Genomic DNA, 21,238 nt, shown 5'->3' on the forward strand with positions numbered 1-21,238 from the left:
CTGCTCTCTGTCGTCCGATGCACAGGTTCTCTTGTCTTCGATCTGCTTACCCTTAATCCCCTCCTTTCCAACACCCGTCTTCAACCCTCCTGTTCATTTTCCGCCTCAGTTTTTCTATCATTCAATAGTACTACATTTCAAAATCAGCAAATTTATTTTTTTCACAAATATGCCATTGATACCAATTTTTCTTTTCAACAAACCACAATATAAGCTTGTATTTTAGTTAGATTTTATTAAAGTTCAAAAGTTTAAGAAGCAAAAGAGGGAAAATTTTACTTTTATTTAATGGGATAGATGTCGATCCCTTTTTTATTCGTGAAATTTAAGCATTTGACTCAAGATTACTCAAATTTTTCTTTCATTGAGTCTAATAATCGTGTTGATTTGTATTATTAGATAACAATAAAAATATCATCTTTATTTTAGATTCATCAGTTTGCAACAATGAATCCAATACCTTAAGATAACTTTCTTTTTGTTGTTCATTATATATTTTTGGTGTCTTTTGTTTGTTTCATATTTCCGGACTGACTTTTTCAGGACTTTTAAGGTAGGATCAGCCCCAGTATAATAAATGGGTCTAAAATCGACGTGCATAAGTTTTGTGGGGAAAAATTGAATCACTGTGTGTTTTTATCTTTGTTTTCACATATCATGGAGAGGCCTATTAATTGAATCAACATAGATTAGGGGTTTTCCAATAGCGTTTCAAATTTCAATCATCAGAATGCTTCTCTTTCATTTTCATACATAAGTATACACAAAATTATATATATATATATATATATAATATATATATATATATATATATATATATATATATATATATATATATAATATATTTTTGTGTGTGTGTGTGTGTGTTTGTGTGTGTGTGTCAGCATTTGATTAGGTGTGTTACTATTACTATTTCCTCTGAAAACTGCGGACTGCTTTGGTTTTTCACCCAATAAGGCATCCTTTGCATGTACAGCAAAATATTTATTGTGTCGTTTATAATGTGGTAGTTACTATTAATTTATTCTACTCACTTCATATCTTGTTATCAATTTTTTTGTGGTATAATCTTATATTTGAATGTTATATATTATGTGGAAAAGATCAATACACACTTCAGACATCCCAGTTTCCAAAATAAAGTTGTATTCCATGACAGTTGTGTTCTGATGTGTTTTCTATAGATCATCTTTTTCATGTTTCCGAGACTAAAGACATGGAATATCTCTCTCTCTCTCTCTCTCTCTCTCTCTCTCTCTCTCTCTCTCTCTCTCTCTCTCTCTCTCTCTCTCTCTCGCTCGCTCGCTTTCTCTCTGTACCTATCTCTCCCTCCTCCTCACTGTGTGGGTGTGTTTCTGGTTATCTACGAACCTATTTATCTATCCATCTCTATTTCATTTCTGTTCCCCATTTTGTCCCTCTCATAACTTGTTGTAGGGCCGCCACTTTTTGGCAAAAGGTTTTACCATCCTCTGCACTTCTTGCACTAAGTGGGCCGCTTGGACACCTCGACCCCAGGCCAGAGATACTGTCCTGTCTCCATGACCAATGTTGTGGACGATCTGTAAAGGTTAATCGTGGTGGTTTTAGTGGTGACGGCCATGATGATGAAGATGATAATGTTGGTGACGATGATGATGATGGAGAAGAAAGAGTTGGAGGAGGAGGAGAAAGAGGAAGATGATGATTGTGGTGGTGGTGGTGGTGATGATAATGGTGCCGGTGCTGGTGCTACTGGTAATGATGATGGTAGTGGTGGTGGCAGTGATGATGATAATAATAATATGAATATGATGATGGGATGATGATGATGATGATGATTGTAATGAATGGGAAATAAATGTGTGATTGTTACCGTGTGTGTAGTAATGACAGAGTTATGTCCCATGTATAATTGCCTGGTCTGTATTAAGTAACTTCCTTCCTGTAGTTTGTTGTTGAAATGATGCAATAAAAGACCACTCTAAATCTCTATGATATCGTCTGTCTTTTCAATAGTCTATAATGATGATGATGATGATGACGACGACGACAATGATGATGATGATGATGACGATGATGATGATGATGGTGGTGGTGGTGGTAGATAAGAAAGAGTTGGAAGAAGAGGAGAAAGAGTAGGGTGATGATGGTGGGGGTGGAGATGGTGATGATAATGGTACTGGTGCTACTGGTAATGATGATGATGATGATGATGATGATGATGATGATGATGATGATGATGATGATGATGATGATGATGAAGATGATGATGATGATGATGATGGCGACGACAAACCGGCAGAACTGGCCCTCCACAGTTGAGGAATTCAATCTCCAACAAAATGGGGAATCGTTCTGGTCTCTTTTCAGCCCAAGCCTCGACCACTTGGCAGTTCTTGGGATACAGATTATCATTTAGGTCAACACTTTTTAACGTAATTGTATCTCTTAGATATGAAATACATCAGTTATTTGATTATTTAATTATCGCCTTAGAATATTTGGTTATAAAACCTTTACCTTTGTCAAATTGAAATTTTCGCCCCCGTTATATAACGGTCGATCTTGTCCTCATAGCATAATAAAACGCATTACTTAATGGAAGAAATCGGTCATAAAATCTTGATTAACCAGTTAACTGCCGTACTTAGGAAAGAACCGTATTATAAAATTTGGCCAGAAAACCCGTCCTTCAAATATTGATTTATTTAAATGACCCCTATCTTGGCAAGATTCTCAAACCTTGGAGTTCGCAATGTCCAGGTTTGATAGCTTTTCCAAAGATGATGGTCATTTAGATCGATTGATATTTGAAGGACGAGTTTTCTGGCCAAATTTTTTAATACGCATCTTTCCAAAGTACAGCAATTAACTGGTTAAATTGGAATTGTGATTCCAACTGGCGTTTTTAGAAATCAATTAGTTGGGAAAAAAGGGGCACAGAGATAATTAAAACTAAATGCAATTGCCAGTGGGCTTTGGGTCACCGAAAAGAGAAAATAAATAATACCGTAACAATTTTTTTAAAAAGTAAGGAAAGACAATAAGAAACAAGGGTAGAGGGGACGAAAACATAAGACATCATTATAGCAAAGACACAGATGTTATTTTATATGAAAAATATTGCTCAGCCGTTGATTTGTGCATGCTGACCAATGTTGGGCCATGTGCCAGACAAAAAGGTTCCATACTGTGATTTAGAATATGTTTTAACTTGAGACATTATTCTCATCATCAAGATTTGAATCATTTATGTTATATAATAATGTTGTATTCAGGCATAATACACGTGTGAATACTTTATCATTTTGGAAATTTTTAGATAATAGTTTTCCTTTTTGTTTTTACTCGTATCACACTTGAGAAATAGTCTACAGTAAAAGCTACACTGTTACTTTGCCTTTAACCATGGGACTAACTTTCTTTTAAACAATAAATTACCTTTCTGATTATAACTAAAAAGCCAATAATTTTCATCTTAGAACAGTATCGGCGATTAATTAAGATAAGATAAGATCAGATAAGATCTACTTTATTCATCCCCCCAAAAAATGGAAATTCGTTTACAGTCGTGGCATGCATGAAAAAGTATAAACACAAAGTTGAGAATCTATGGCGACAATGTTTGTGTGTGTGTATATATATATAATATATATATATATATATATATATATATATATATATATATATATATATATATATATATATATATATATATATATATATATATTAGCAACACTTTATATATTAATTTGATAAATTGAGATAGGTCATACCTCTGGCCTTTAGTCCGAACTTGTGTGTGTATATTTAAAATAAGTATTTAATTTAAATCACAGTTGCGCGTTAAAAATTCGAACACCATGTGGTAAAAATGAATTAAGGTGACGTGTTGCCTTTGTTTTTATAGATATAAGCTGACGGCTCCTCATGGAGAACATAGGTAATATAATTGTGAAGGAGGTGATTGCCATCCTTCATAACTTTCTCCATTTTACTTAGACAAAATCTCTTGAACAGTTCTTCCACATTGGAATGGAAGAAGAAGAATATGTCAAATTGTAAGATCTTGCGCCAGATGTGTACAATTGAATCCAGCATGAAGAGAATTCAATGTAATACCAAACGCGCACGCACACACACACATACATACATACACACACACACACACACACACACACACACACACACACACACCAACCTTGATTTCAGGGACGTACTGAGCAGCCCTATGCTTGATGTACCATTGACAATCCTCGTCTACCTTTTTCTCATATTTTCTGATTGTCTTTACGAAACCAACGTCACAGTAGCCAGTGCGGGGACTGGAATATAATCAATCACATGTTGAACATATTGAGTTAATTGATTATGCCTCACCTACCACTCCCATTTTCTCAGGTCAAGTTATATTGAACCAAATTTCCAATTCATACAAACGTTGCTTGTTGGACACCATCATTGTATCAGCACTCTGGCAATATCCATCAATGTCGATGTCCAGGAACTCATTCATATTAATTGTGTAAAGTGCCTTACTCAAGGATTTAACACCAGGGTCAGAGTTTTACTACTGTTGTCACCCATCCAGTCACTGACCTCAATCAACATTGCCTGGTTTTGCTAAAAACGGAAAACACCACTGCGTTGAGCCTCTGACACCACACATAATAATAAATCAGGAAATCAGTGGGACATTCATCCAGTTGCAAAACCCCATATTGACAACTCAAATTTACCGGGTAAGGGAGCGTTCACATATTACGTCATCAGCTAGGGGGGGAGGGGGGGTCTACCAAATGTTGACATGTGTTGACATGGGGGAGAGGGGGGGGGGGGTCAGACCCAAGATGATGTCATCAAAACATAGGCAAATTAAGCCTATTTCAAAGTTTGTTCCTTTCAAAACAGCTAAAGATAAATTGCTATGATGAGTATTGCCCATCTCCCAAGAAACAAGATGGGAAAGGGTATCACTTCTCAAAAGGCGAACTTGCCCTAAATGTTCATTGTATCACTCCTCGATCACAGCAATGAAAGACCATTCACGAAAATGCGGCATACAAGAAGAACAGCAAATGGGAGAAAGTGATGACGATGAAGATGAAATTGATGATACTATTTATAGTACATTGCCAGAGGTCCAAGGCAGAAACATTTTTGAATCAATTAATTTTAAGTTTGGAAATTGAAACAGAAATTCATTCCACTAAAAGACTAATATGCTATAAAATAATTTGCCTCCTATACTATTTTAAATTACACTTTCTGAAATTTTTTTAATAGCACCTGCACCAAGTAGCCTAATTTAAATAATGTTTGTTAGATGTTATCTTTGCAAATTTAAATTTTATGTCCCCATTGTATCGTAAAACATAAATTATCAACAGTTTCTGAAATTAATAAAATGTCTGAATGTGTTTTTATCAAACGTTGATAATCAATGTTTATGGTTTGAAAAATGAATAATAAATATTGTGAAATTAAAGTTATCTTTTAGTTTTTATTAAATTAGATGACGTCATCATCTGTTGGGGGAGGGGGGGGGGGGGTCAGGTCAATGATGACAAGTGATGACTTGGGGGAGGGGGAGGGTCTAAAAAGGGCAAATTTTTGATGACGTAATATGTGAACGCTCCCTAATGAAAATCACTCATTCTTTACTTCGCTGAAGGAAACTGACAAACCAATATATTCTATTTTGGCTTTTTAAAAACCCATTCATTTTAAACAGACTATTGCTCGATTATCTTCGATGCACGGAGTTGCGACTTAATGACAAGACAAGACCCCAAATTTGTCAAAAGTCTTTGAAATTTAAGGTTTAAGTAAGACATATTGGGATTTGGAGATTCAGTTTGAGACTTTATATAAAAACAAGCTGTAGGTCGATAGCTATATATGAGTCATATTTGATTTTAAAGTTTTAACGCAAGAATGAAAAATAAAAGTTTTATTAGTGTGCGATACATGAGACTCACTGAGGGCATATGTAGACATCATCCTGAGTTATTAGAAAATTGTCTGTGCTGATAGGCGTGATCTGTGAACAAATGTATGACCAAAAAAATGTCTGATAGTTTTAATTCAAAGCCATTCTTAATACATTTTAAGCTACTTAGTACCTAGAAAGCAACACTTTCATTACAAAATCCGTCAGAAATAGTGCTACGGCAAAATCTGCAACATACCTATGAGTCCAGTAGATTAAGGGTTTGACCCGGGAATAAATTTGTTCAAAGCCAATTCTAATCTCATGAAACTAAACTATGTCTGTGTCTTTCATGAAAATCCACTAAAACTAGTCAATGAGAAAACATATTACGTCCGTTTTGAATCAGTATGAGAAAAGTTTCCCCTTTGTCTTTTCTAAAGCGAAATAACCATTTTTTGTCTATTTTCCCTTTGACAAAGAAGGAGAGTGGGTAAAAAAAAAAGATACTGAGCTGCCTCTCAATTCATTTCTCAGTTTGTATAATTAACAGATCTATGCTTTTCGATATTTGGGTATTTTAAAACATAACAATGTTTTATGGTAGATGGAATTCCTCTGATGGAGAATGAATGTTGGACCTGAGGCCGACAGTTTCTTCATCTGCCTGCTGTCTTGCAATAACAATCCCCCAAAATCATCTTTCCTTTCCACGTGACTGCGTCATTGTTTTGGAAAGGTATCATAAATTGGTTTCGCTGGGCCCTGCCTGGATTTTTTTTTATTTTTTTTTTGTTTTTTTTTTTTTTTGTTTTTTTTTTTGTTCTTTTTTTTTGTGTTTAGTTTTTTGCAGGGGGCTTTTATTATGAGAGCTGTTCTTTTTTTCCCTTGTAGATCATCTCTCAATTACACTATATCCATTGTTCCGTTTTTGATGTAACATAATATATGTTTTCCCTTTTGTATTCCCAGTGTCAGTGTGGAACATTCAGGTGGTTTCAGACTTGCCAAAAGAATATATTGAATTGCTCTTGAGATTTATTTATAATCTCTGGTGAAGAAATCCCCTTCGTCTTTTACGTTTCTATTTGACACTTGCAAGCTAGATCTAAATCTTGTCACAATTCTACTATTTTTCTTCATATTTGAGGTGAATTGACCTAAAAGTATCGCAAGTCACGTAAAACTTCTTCAAAGAAAACAACGTTAAAGACAATGATGGCGAATGAATTAGTGATAACATAATTGGAAATGAAAATCAATGTTATGTTAAATAATGTTCAACAAAATATCTCATTTAATCTTCATAATTAATTAGTTACAAAAAAAAAAAAGAATATTCATATAGAGCATTTCATATTCAACAGCTTCCTCTTGTTCATTGTGTTTTGAAATGCTTCAATTATTGCCCCCGTTTGCCAAATGAACCAGATTTTCATTTGATGCAGCTTAAGTGACCTATTAGGCGTCCATTGTGTACTAGTAGTAACGAAAGAGTGAAAATGGAGAGGCTTCGTATGGATAAAAAAACAGACAATGGACGTTTCGGGTACAAACCCTTCGTCAGCACAACAATGCACAAATAAACGTGGAAAACAAATAAAATATAATGAAAAATAACTTGTATCGTCTGTACTCAATGGTGGTTGCAGTATGAATGAAATGTTAGCGTGGCTTGGGTAGTGGATAGGATGCCCCAGAGGGGGGGGGGGGGGGGGTTGATCCAATTGATAAGAAAAGGTCAGCGTCAGGGAACAGAACCTTCCAGAAAATAGTGGAAGATAAAAGACATATTTAGTAGTAGTAGTAGTAGTAGTAGTAGTAGTAGTAGTAGTAGTAGTAGTAGTAGTAGTAGTAGTAGTAGTAGTAGTAGTAGTAGCAAAAATAGCAGTAGTACTAGCAGCAGTAGCTGTAGTGGCATCAGTAAGAGCAGCAGTGGTTTTGAATATGGGTGACGTTGACATCTTAAAGGCTCAAAGATAGTATTGACTAAGAGGTTGTTTAACAGCGGGATACGAAGTGGATGCTAGTGGTGGTCAATCCTGGTGTTGAGTCCGCGTAGAGCCAGCGTTCCCAACGACTTGATCAGGTGAGTTTCCCTAATGTCGGCGGGCGGAAGTGTCCGAATGGCAAAAACTAAGCATACACACACACGCGCGCGCGCGCGCACACACACACACACACACACGCGCGCGCACACTGTACATCGCAGTGGTCCGGCAGATTGAAGTGTCTGGCCACTGCTGTGTCTGCACAGTTCGATAATGTCACGCAAGTGCTGCACGAATCCGTCACCCAGACTCTTTCCGGTCTCACCAACGTAAGCAATCCCACACAGGGAGCACGTAATGGCATAGATTAGATTATGGTCAGTGCAAGTAAACGGCTGTCTGATGTCCCAAATCTTGTCTGGAAAACTGACTCTGTCGTACTCCCACAGGTGCCCACAAGTCTTGTATCGGGGTCGCATACACGATCTGGCTTTAGGCCCATCCCTGTGTATGGGTTCCAAACGGCTTCTGACAAGGAGATCCCTCAGGTTACGATCCCGTCGATATGCTACCAACGGGGGTTCTGAGAAAACTCTGTGGGTATCTTCGCCCGCCTGGAGGATCCCATAATTGTGCAAAAGGATGTTCCTAACCTAATTGGCATGGGGGTGATGCGTGAGGACTAAAATGGGACGTTGTGTCTCCTGCTTCCTGGCATTGCGAGGCCTCATTGCTGCTTCTCTCGACACGAGGCTGGCTTTCCGGACAGCCTTATGCCCTTTCGGGATATTCCCGTGCCCTAAAAAATCGAGCATGCGATCACGTTGAAGTAAGCGCAAATTCATCATCTTCCAGACAGAGTCTCTGCAAGCGGAGTATCTGACTGAATGGGATGGACTCTTTGCACTTTACCGGATGGGATGGACGATAGAGCAGGTAGCTTTGACTGTCCGTATCCTTGTTGTAGTGTACAGTGGTCCGTACTCCCCTGCTGGTCAATACAGCCTTGATGTCCAAAAAGTTCACCTCAGAGATATTTTTAAAACTACTGTTGTATTCAAAATGCAAGCATCACCCTGGCTGTATTTAACAAGATCATCAGCTCATTCTAAAGCGTTGCCTATTAACGTGTTGAACATCATTTTGCTTCCCTTGATTGACAGGAAGATAATTGAAAACCTGAAAGTCTACATTGAATTCGTTTGCCATTGTGTGGTGATCTTATACTTGTGATCCTTAACACTTGCCCCATTTCTGTATTCATCAAGCACAACGCGATGTCGACTAAATTTAAAACCAATATACCGTTGCATATATTGTCAATCATCGTAGAATTTTGAAGTAATTTTAGTGTTTATTTTTAGGGAATTTATTACGTATTTATTTAATACGACCTTTTTCATTCAAATTCAATCCCAGTGAAAGATAACAGATTTGCACTGGATAGACACCCGAGAGAACGGAAGGCAAAAAGGTAGAATTCAAACACGGACCATGCAAGAGCAATCCATCAACCTAAAGTTGTACCCTGGCAATGGCAAAGGCCCTGCCAAGGGGTCATATTCAGATGGTTGAAAATGCATATCAATAAAAAGATAATTACACAAACAACAGAAAAATGTTTGACAATAAAATAAATTCTCTCTCACAAATACAATCATCCTTCTGACTGCCGGGATTCTTTCAAAAGACTCCAAAGCTATTGATGGACGAATCTACACCTATTCCATCTAAAACTTTATTATGATAATTTTTCTGCCTTTTTTTTTTTTTTTATAGATTAGTAACCTGAGAAATTAATATTACGCATGTTGATGCATATTTGGACGGCGTAACATGTTACAGTGCCAAAAGTGTCTTAGGGTGGTAACGAATGAGAAAATATCGAAATCTGCCTATATTTTAAATGCTGGTTCATATCTAGACGTCTAGATTTACATATTTCCACTCGAGCTTAATAAAATATGGACAATCTAGGCTTTTTAGTGCTTTGAACAAATATCTAAATTAGTCAGCTTTAATGTAAACAAAAATGTATATATCAAGACCAATTTGAATTATCATTATTATTATTATTATTGTTATTATTATTATCATTATTACTATTATGATTATTAACTTTTTTATTACTAGTACTATTATTATCATTATTATTTTTATTACTCGTACTATTATTATTATTTTTTTTTAATTATTATTATTATTATTATCATTCTTCGTCTTCTTCTTCTTCTTACTATTATTATTATTATTATAATTACCATTACTGTATTGCAATTGTTGTTCACAAACCTTAAGAAACAAACATTTTAGATAGTGCGGCTGTGTGGTCTTGCGGTATGACACTCGCTTTCGGATCGGAAGTTCCCGGGTTCGACCCTCGCTCGGTGCATAGTTGAGTCCTTGGAAAAGACTCTTAACTCACATTCTCTCACCGTACTCAGGTGTAAAATAACCATCAACAGCGTTGTCTCTGTCAGAAAAAATTGTAATATCGCCTAACAGGCGTCATGTCTCGTTCTACGTGTTACTGTTGGTCAGGGACCTTTTGTAAAGCGCTTTGAGCACATTTAGTGCATATTACGCTATATAAAAGCTCTGTTTTTTAAAATGATAAACTCACCTGTAACATAGCATTACTGATGTAATGCAGATCCTGGTCATTTTTCAACTCACGTCCACGAATGCCAACACAGTTGACCACCACATCATATTGACCATACAACTGAGATTGAAGACACCAATTTGGAAGAGTTTAAAAAAGGATTCAATACTGCTGCAATCTGGCTAAACGCTTGTTTTTTTTTTCATTTTGGCCAGAAAACTATTTCTTCAATCATCAGTTAATTAAAATGACGTTCGTCTTGCGGAAAAGTCCCAAAATTGAGTCTGAAAGAAGTCTCAGGTTTGACAAGTTTCAGGTCATGATCGTTTAAGGAAAGAGATGAAATGATCATCAAACATTGTCCTATTTATTGTCTTTGTGTTAGGCACTGACCTAGTGAAAGTGAGTGATGGATTATACTGCCAATACACCTTTTTTTTTTTTTTCGGCTAGAAAACTTTTCATATATAGATCACTTAAAATTAAAATCACCCCCAACTTGTCAATTAGGGGCAGTAAAGATAAAGGCAGATACTGTATGACTGCTGAAAACAATCGATTTCATTTTGCGTGCAGAGGGAATTAAAGAAATATTGTAAAACACACTGAATCTGAGCATTCCATGAGAAACAAATTTTAAAGGTACACTCCAGCACGGTTTCTCGAATTCCTTGGGACAAACAAACAAAAAAGTTCCGAGTAAACCGTGCCTTGCCATAAGACGAATTCAATCCCTCGTGGGGGCGGGGACGTACACTCCTCTGAGCTTGGTGAAAATTTGCCAGGCTTTGTGATACCAGTAAGAGGATACACTGGGTGGCTGCGAATCGGCTTCGGTCGAGGAGCTGCCTAACAGCAAGTGCGCTTTATCAGTGTGGACTTTCCACCTGTCCAACATGTACCCGATGTGGGCAAGAACCCGAAACGGCAGAGCATCTAGTCGAACGGTGTGTTGTGACGATGCTACCAGGCGGGGTTGCGACTGTGCACAAATGCGGACCGGACTTGGCTGATTGGGTCGATCGTCATAACATAGTAGTGTGAGAACCATAAGAGGCTGCTGCCATAACGACATGATGGGGAGGGGTGGGCAGTGTGTCTCAGTGATATGGTTTGTTTTTTTTAATACGTACCCAAAAAGGTACCTAGTTCGAATATCCACCGCGTTCTGTGGCCTTCAGCAAACCACCTCTTTCTAGCTCAATTTGTGGAGCTTCCTGTCGTTTCCCCACTATGGAATAGAGCCCAAGACAAATTACCGTTTGCGGATGAATAAAGGGAACGTTATCATTTATTTACTTTACTAGTAAAAAGCCCGCAATTTCGCGGGGAAAGAACTATTTTCATTCGATATTGCCTGAATCATGTTCTTGATTAGCTTGATTACGATTAGATGCACATTTTAATCGATGTGCTTGTCGTCGCTGCCATGCTTTATTCGGCATGATTTTAATTTATCAGTCAGTAGATATCAAATATCAATGTCAATAAGTCGCAAGTCTTTACCACGCTTTACTTGGGAGTGCTTTGCACTACCTTTCAATACTTCACAAATTAAAATGGCGGCCGAGAATCAAAACAATGGTCAAATTAGGAAATTTTAAACTTTCACAAATCTATCAAGGTTTGTTCTAGAGTTTTTAAAACGCTTTTATATGATGACAAATTGAATAAATAAACGCCTGACAAAAGATCAACGGTGAAAATACAAATTGAAAGAATACTGGGGATGTAGGAGCTTTCGGAATGTCTCTCCTTTACTTAACTTATGTGAGGTCAAATGAAAATCTGAAGCAGACGCGAAAAATATCAAGTCCCCGAATCTGTCTACTTTTGGTTTGTTCGGGCTAGAAGCTAGACAGAACCAATTGACAGTTTGCCGAAACGTTTAACTAAATATTTCCCAGGGCAATAATTATCATATCGATGGCATAAAAACGACAGTAATATCAGCAGTAATATTAGTTGATGTTGTTAATCGGTGAAATTTGTTTAAAATTTCTGTAAATCCGAATACCGTCATGTGATCATGAATGCCACGATTTGTTGAAAAATGCCAATCTGACAGTTCCTAGCAAACACACCCCCCCCCCCCCCCCTCGCTCAGGAATTTCTCTACTTGACAACCCCCCCCCCCCCCCCTTTTTTTTTTTCCTTCCACGCAACCACATTCCAAAACACACACACACACACACACACACACACATGTATACACCACACACACGCACACACATAAATATACACACAATGAGAACACACTACTACATAACAAAAAAAAATTAACAACACTGATGATCACCGCTAAATTAACAACGCAACGGAAGTAAGGACTCTACTGGACAGATGAGAGTTGAGGGTGTGGCCATAAGTTAAACCTGGGTATTATTATCCACCCGAAACCATCATGTTGAAAGCATCAAAGGGGCAATACTAATACTTGATGTCATTATTAATAGATGAAAACTGTTGAAAACTTAGTGTAAGTCTGAAATCCTTAAAGTAATTAAGTGATTATATTATTTCGAATGCAACAATTTGCTTTAAAAAGCCAAACTGACAACTTTTTACAGTGTCAAAATTGGTTGAATTTGAGAGTGTTTAGTGTTAGTGTCTTCGGTAAATTTTTTATGATATCTGTTTGACTTAACGAACTTTCAAGCTGACTTTAAATTATATAAAAGGAAATCAAGTTATCTGTTTATCTATCTGTAAAAATTCATTTCTATTTTTCAAATCTTTCAGTAGAGTTGTGTGCCGTACATAGAATTAAAATTAAATTCCTTGGTGCCGTATAAATTTTTTTATTGTCTCAAATAAGCACAATGTTCTCCACAAGGCTATATTTTTTAAAGAAAGGATTGAAATGTTGAGGGAGATAACTTTTTAATGACGTGTTACAAGAAATTTAGAAAGAATAAGCTGAGAGGTGTCGATTATACAAAACGAAAATGAAGTGTGTCAATGCGTGTCACTGGCTTTGTGTGTATCTTCGTGTATGTCATACTGTATACATACACCTGGGTTGTAGATACAATACACACATGCGTAACAGTAACTCAATGTCACAGTAAATCATCAGTGGTCAAAATCACCGGGATCTTTAAAAAACCCTTTGGTTAATTAATTTTTTTTTTTTTTTTAGATTGGCTGGGTGAAATTAGTTTGATGAGGGAATGGAATGATAATAAGGAAAAAATTCGGGATATTTGTGTGGGTTAAAAGAAACCGTGTGTTTGAGCTCGGGTGTATATCATTGCATCTAATTCACCACACCTCATATTACCTCTTGTAGTGAAAAGACTGTGTCGTGTTTGACCCTCCCTCCATTCTCTCTTATTCTGGAAATAATTCGAAAGAAGGCAATTAGTATATCTGATGGAGATAAAAAATAGTGTGGGTAAGTGTGACTCATAATATAAGTGAACAAAACGGGACCAAAAACGTTTCTGCCCTTGGCCTTTGTCAGGAGACAAAGTATCGCCCACACACACACACACACACGTGCGCGCGCACACACTCATAGTCATAGACACACACACACACACAATATAATAAATATATATATATATATATATATATATATATATATATATATATATTTCTCCTTTCTCTCTCTCTCACACACACACACACACACACATACACACTTTCTTTCATTCTTTCTCTATGCCTTCCTTTCTTTCTCTATCTCCCTCTCCATCTCTCTCTTTCTTTCATTCTTTCTCAATCTCTTTCTATCACTCTTTCTCTATTCCCCCCCCCCTCCCTCTCTCTCTCTCTCTATGTGTGTGTGTGTCTCCCTCTTCTCTCTTTCCTTTTCCTTCCTCTTTTTCTCTATCTCTTTCTTTCTTTCTCTATCTCTCTCGCGTTCTTTCTCTCCCTCTTTCTTTCTTTCTCTCTCTCTCCCCCCCCCCCCCTCTCTCTATTGTTCTTTCAATCTTTCTCTGTCTCTCTCTTTTTCTCAATCTATCTCTTTCCCTCTTTCTCTATATCTCGCTTTCTTTCTTTCTCTGTCCTTATCTCTTTCTTTCTTTCTCATTCTCTCTCTCTCTCTTTCTTTCTTTTTTCCCCCTCTCTTCCTTTCTACATTATTTCTTTCTCTCTCCCTCTTCTTCCCCCTCTCTTTCTTTCTTTCTTTTCTACCTGCCCCCTCTTCTCTCTCTTTTTATTCCTTTTTTTTCTCCCTCTCTCTCCTCCTCTCCCCTTCTATCTCTCCCTCCATCCATTATATTATTTTTATTTATCTTAAAATTAATCATATCAAATGAAGGATTGCACGAAAGAGATGAATAAACCATGGGATAAACTTAAGCAAAACATAAAACAAGAAATACACATCGAAGTCGAAGGAAATACGTAAGCGGCAATGACTAACACAGGGAATTCCCGAAAGTGTGGGTTTTATCGTTGATGGCGAACACGCGCAGTGAAGTGACGGGATTTGGTAAGCGGTAGAATGGGATGGGTTGCCAATTTGGCAGATTTTCTGCCAAATGTCCTTTTTTTGGGGGCAGAATTTGAAGTCGTCTGGCAGAGAAAAATCGGTTTGGCAGTTTGGCAGATTTTATTTTCCGAGGCCTAAGGATGAATGTATAGGTCTACTCCACGTTTTCCATGGCAATTTTTATGTATTAGATATTTTGTTAAACTTGGGAAATGAAAAAAAAAATTATGACATCGGCCTTGAGAATTTTTTGTTTAACAAAACTGATGAGTTTTCAAAGGGGGTACTATAAATAATACGGTTTGGCAGATTTTTGTGGTATTTGGCAGATTTATTTTATCCAGTTGGCAGAATGCCTGAAATTAATCTGGCAACCCTGCTATGACATAAACCTATGGTTCAAAAAATCACATTTAATTTAGTACATTGTGGGAACAGAGGGATGCATGGAGGGAGGTGACAAATGAGGATGCAAGAAAATATAAAATGGGTTCAATAGTCTATATTATTATAATATTCCATCAAAAGATATGTATTTTTTTCATAATAGAACTTTGCACAGATTTTGAAAAATCTTGCTCTCGAAGACCATGTGATAAATTTTCATCAAATGAGTTGCTTCTGTTAATCATTTTAGAGACACTGCGTAGAACGGTGGTATCAAAATAATGACCAAATCCAAATCAAAAGTTATTTTTATCATTTACAAATTATAGAAACAATTAACAAGTTGTCATGTTGCAAGTGCAAGAAGCCAGAATATGATTAAAGCTATATATGGATTAGTGCTTTAAAATCGCCGAAAACAAACATGACGTTTTGTCCTTCAACCAAGTTAATTGAATCTTCTTCTTACTCTTTAAGAAGCCATCGGAGGTACTGATACAGATCAACGTGTACAGTAGTAAATTCTGATCCATACCTGAAAAAAAAACAACAATTACGTAGTATTTAGTTTATGAATTGAATTGATTCTTTGTATTTGTATTTAAAGTTTGTTTTGTTTTTTAATGTAAAAATAAAAGAAAGATCTTGTTTTTTCCTTAAGTCAATAGAAATTTTAAAAAGTAAAAGGTATACACAGACGAGTACTGAGAATGGCTTGAATTAAAGCTATTACTGTTAGAACTCACATAATGGATGATTTGCACACGACAATAGGTATTCGAATTTATCTTTGTAACGACTAGATGATCCTTGTATGGAAATTATAATTCTGTATAGAGCAGTAAAATTAGGTGCCCCAAACGTAAACAATAATATTTGACGTCAAACGTGACCCAGATTTTTTTATAAGTGACCCGAACTATGCTGCAATTGACCTTTAGTAATGTCATGCGCATCCAACCAACCTTTTGTTTACATGTTGCTTAGGCAGCAAACTGAAGTTGGCAGTGAATAAATTCAAGCTCTTTACTCTGAGTCTGAGATAGCTAGGGAGGCCACGACCATATAGTTCTCATAGCCAAAATACCCTTCTTTAATTTGTAGGAAAACCATTATCATGGTTCCCCCTCCTCTCGTAAACAAAACCATATCTATGTCCAGGGAAACGAAGATTGTTGCTTCTTTTTGGTTAAGGTGGAGCATACTTTTTTTTTAACAGCGTATCAAATAATCAAAGTCAAAGCATACTACTCAATAATATTAATAATAATAATAATAATAATAATAATAATAATAATAATAATAATAATAATAATAATAATAATATAATAATAATAATAATAATAATAATTATATAAATTATTATTATTATTATTATTATATTATTATTATTATTATTATTATTATTATTAGATATTATTATTATTAATTATTATTATTATTATTATTATTATTATTATTTTGTTGTTGTTGTTGTTGTCAATATCACCGTTTAAGGTTAATAAAAGTATTAAAGATACTTGCAAAATGTTGGTGTTGTGCGTGTTGTAGCAATCGGTCTCCAGCGACACAACTCTGTCTACAAGAGACGCACAAGACCGTGGCACTAAACATCCCGGGCGTGCATTATACAACACGAAAGCAACATTCACGGTAGCGTTCACTACGTCAAAGACAAATCAATAGTATAGTGACATTATACAACCAGGACATGACGGTGACAGTAAGTGAGGTGGAAATTCTCAGAATTGCAAGCAGACACTTCAATGTGATATCTGTCAACAAACCTCCACCAACGCCATTCAAGTGGCCAGTTACATCCACCACTAGTGAGAAACCAATGATTGTGATAGGTGAATTTTTAACAGCCACAGCACCAAGTGGGGATACAATGAGAACGAAGATGGAGATACTGTTGAGGAGTGGGCTGACCAATATAATCGGACACTCTTCTATGACGCAATAATAATCCTTTTCAAGCGCTCGCTGGAGAACAGGCTACAACCCAGACCTTGCATTTGTGTCTTCCGGACATGTCAAAAACTGTCAGCAACCCCATACCAAAATCACAATACAGACCTATTGCCATTGAGGTAAAATCAGTCATGTCTACGAGAACAAACAAATTACATGAACTGTGTTCGTGGACCTGGCAGCTGCCTATGACACAGTAAATCATAGGAAACTGCTCCTAAAGGTTGCAATTGCAAGGGTAACTCGTAACACAAAAATAGTTGCAATAATAAAATTCCTTATGTCAAACCGTCACTTTTTTGTGGAAATGGATGGGAAGAAAAGCAGATCACAAAAGAACGGACTCCCCCAAGGATCAGTACTTGCACCTATCCTTTTCAACATTTATACCAACGACCAACCTCAGTTTGAGAACATCCGGGGGTTTCTATATGCTGACGATCTGTGTCTTGCATCCCAGGCTTCTGATTTCAAGACCATTGAGGAGAGACTAACGGATGTCCTGGAGCCACTCTCTGAGCCCACATTTAAAGAACCCACTAAATGCCAACCCAGGAAAAACTCAAGTGTGTGCTTTCCATTAAAAGAACCACCAAGCCTAAAAAAAATAGGAAACTGAATATCTGAAATGGGAACATATTGGAGAAAAACACATTCCATTCCCCGTGTACCTTGGTGTTACCGTATACCGCACAATGTTCTTTTCTCAAAACACAAAGAAAACAAAAGCAAAGGTGGCCACAAGAAACAACTTCCTGAGAAAAGAGGCAAAAACTTACATGGGGAGCAAATCCGAAAACAGTCAGGACAACCATACTAGCCCTCTGCTATTCATCAGCCGAATAAGTCTCACCAGGGCAAAATCCTGCCATGTCAAAATAACACCTGCCGGATCATTAGAGTAACTTGAAACCGACTGCAGTTCCAGTCCTCCATCGGCTGGCTGTCATTGCACCTCCCCACATTCAAAGAGCCACTGCCTCCAAAGGGAAAACAGAAAATGGACCCAAGGCACCCCCTCCATGACCACAGCCCAATGACAAGTAGACTGAAGTCGAGAAAGAGCTTCACGATGGAAGAAAGCATCAACCCTCACCATGCAGCTGTATACAGGCGTTCCACATGGAGAGAGTGGAACAATCATGCAAATGAAGCTGTTGGAGATCTGAGAGAAGAACTGTCCTACGGAACTGAGCTCCCCAGGAATGAATTGGTAACACTGAACAGAGCACAGGCAAAACTTGTGAGAAAAACTGGAAGTGGAAGCATGAAAAAGTGGGGGCTGGCTGAGAGTAGCTTGTGTACATGTGGATGCCCAGAGCAGGCATCCTTAGAGAATGCCAGGATGGGCTCCGCTGCACTGACCATGACCCAAGAATCTGTTCCCCAGATGCTGTGGAGTGGGTTCGGTGTTGGTGCGAAACTATGACGATGTTTATGTTTTAATGTTTTAAGGGTTTTACGGCGCTTGCAACACATTCAGGTTATATCAGCGCCAGTAAAAATGAAGAAAATGGGATAGTAAAAAGTTCTAGAATTACAAATAAAGTACACAAGAAAAAGTAAGACATAGGGGAACTGGCAACAAATAGGGATCAGATGTAGATTCCAAGAGCACACTATCAAAGTACTTAGTTTGAGACCACCTATAAGTCTCATCCGGACACAAGCACAAAATCCAACAAAGAGAAATACACTCAAATGCTTACATTATAAATTCAAAATAAATATAATAATACATAACAGAGAGATGATTTACAAGGTAAAAAATATCATCTCCCAAAACAATAACTATGCATTTGACTGTTTCCCTCCCAGCTATGACTCCGGTCAGGGCCAGGACAAAACCAAGTAATCTCATTCCAAGACAAAGACAGAAAGCATGTTGGAAAACAGATATAAGGGGATAGAAGACACAGCATGTACCCCCTGCCCACTATGGGAGGTCAGGAACCCCATCCAGTATATGACGATGATGACTTGCAAAATGAATAAGTCTTACACCTGCCAATATATAAGTAATATGACAGGATGCTGATCAAAGTACTTTTGTAACCCGGCACTGCTAACTTTTATGTGTAACCCAGAATGGAAAGTTATTACAAAAGACGAATGAAAGATATTTAGATAAATTGCTAGTCTATCATTGTGGTACACGTATATGTATTAAACTTACATTTATCCAATAACCTGTAGGTTAACAGAGAAGGAAGGGCGCACAAGTTCATTGTAATTTGAAGTTGAGGAGTTGGAACAAAGTTGATTTGTATTGAGTCAGAGTTCAATCAAGTCTTAGGCTTAGATTGAAAGAAAAAAGCCCAAAGAATCTTTTTTAAAACAAGAAAAAAAAAACCTACAGCGTGCACCAGAATGAATAAAAACAGGACAGTCTTTAAACTGTATCAATGGAAATCACATCTTGCATATTACAAGACCTCTAGTGCTATTGTGAGGATTGGTTCTCAGTCTCACCCGTCCTGCTGTATCTGAGTGCCATAACACAACTTGTGAAATCCAAATAAATTAAAAACAGATTATAAATTTATATCACATTTATTGTCATTTCATCCATATTCATGTTATTCACACTGAAATCATTTTTAAAAATATAGATATGATGTTTCTCCATTAAAGGTATGCTTGTATTCTAATCCTGTGAAAGAGAAAGAAAAAAAAAGAAAAAAATTGATAATTATTGCTGAAACTGAAACTGCACTTCCATTTTTAAAAATCTGTGATGTAAGAGCCTCAGCAAAAGCTTTGGTTAAGAAAGGTTCTGATTCAAGAAATGTACTTCTTAGGCAGAACATGCGATTAACCTGTGTAGACTTTAGTACTATGGTCTTGCTTATAATTATTAAGTGCAGAAAGTTAGCCATTAAAATGATTATTTAATAGAATTTAATATAATTTGATTCGTGAAATGGAACACAAAGGAAGAATTTGCGATTAACCTGTCCAAACATAAGCATCATGGTCTTGTTTATAAAGTGCAGAAACTTTGCAAATAAATAGAATAAATAGAAAAGAATTTTATTCGAGAAATGGAATACAAAGGCAGAATTTGCGACTAATCAGTTAAGACAAAAGCGCCATGGTCTTATTTACAAAATACAGAAACTTTGTGAATATTTCGAGAAATGTAGCACAAAAGCATCACTGTCTTGCAAGTTTGTGATTAAGCCACTGCATTATTTAATATGATGTTGCTGATAAATGAAACAATGCAATACAATTTTTTTAAATATGTTCTGCAACATCACATGGTCCCATCTATCAAATTCTACTACCATTACAAATCAGCTACATAAATGGATTCATCAGTACTCTTATCTTGTTGATAAATTAAATTATAAATATAGAAAAGGATATAATAAACTTTTAAAAATAATTATAAAGTTAAATGGTAGACAAGATAAAGAGATCATTGCCTATTTCTTTTTAAATTTATTATTCATAACCAAGGAAGCAGGTTTCTTTTGCTATATTCTTCTTGACTTCCCTATGTAAATGTTTCTTTCAAGTGTATAACAAGCTCACAGGGCATTTGTATAAAGAAACAACAGGAGCCAATACCATTAAAATGGAGAGATCACTGCCAAAAATTACATAGGGATAGATATGCATTGGTTTTAACGTGTATTAGACACTGTCATTAGAAAAAAGTTTTTAAAAATCTTTACAAACTAAGCTGCTTTTAACATTGAGAAACGCTCGAAAGCAAAATATGGTCCTGTTCTCTTAATCACCGCTCTCTAGTTTCTAGATTATACTTGATAGGTCAATAAAGCTGAGAGTTTTTATGAAGAATATAGAATATAGAAGAAAAACATTAATTCCAATAAAAAAAAACATAGAAGGGTCCATAATGATATATGAGGAATTCTATAAGATACAGTAACAAATGAAAGCCATTTTGATAA

The 21,238-nt window shown here is 36.5% G+C and overlaps 1 protein-coding gene across 1 annotated transcript in view; it reads right to left on the reverse strand.

Moving 5' to 3' along the window:
• Window positions 1-1,299: 1,299 nt before the first annotated feature.
• The window catches only part of LOC144977180 (D-aspartate oxidase-like), a 39,537-nt gene continuing 19,598 nt past the window's right edge, over window positions 1,300-21,238 (reverse strand). Inside the window, exons 3-9 of the mRNA XM_078922100.1 lie at window positions 15,811-15,876; window positions 13,794-13,848; window positions 10,529-10,630; window positions 5,964-6,025; window positions 4,184-4,307; window positions 2,279-2,377; window positions 1,300-1,562 (exon numbers count right to left, since the gene is read on the reverse strand). Coding sequence (XP_078778226.1) covers window positions 1,422-1,562; window positions 2,279-2,377; window positions 4,184-4,307; window positions 5,964-6,025; window positions 10,529-10,630; window positions 13,794-13,848; window positions 15,811-15,876 — 649 coding nt within the window. The 3' untranslated portion in view covers window positions 1,300-1,421. The remainder of the gene's footprint in view (window positions 1,563-2,278; window positions 2,378-4,183; window positions 4,308-5,963; window positions 6,026-10,528; window positions 10,631-13,793; window positions 13,849-15,810; window positions 15,877-21,238) is intronic.

Source organism: Berghia stephanieae, chromosome 7 (assembly GCF_034508935.2).
Source record: "Berghia stephanieae isolate SIO BIC M18660-M18661 chromosome 7, UCSD_Bste_1.3, whole genome shotgun sequence".
NCBI lineage: Eukaryota > Metazoa > Mollusca > Gastropoda > Nudibranchia > Aeolidiidae > Berghia > Berghia stephanieae.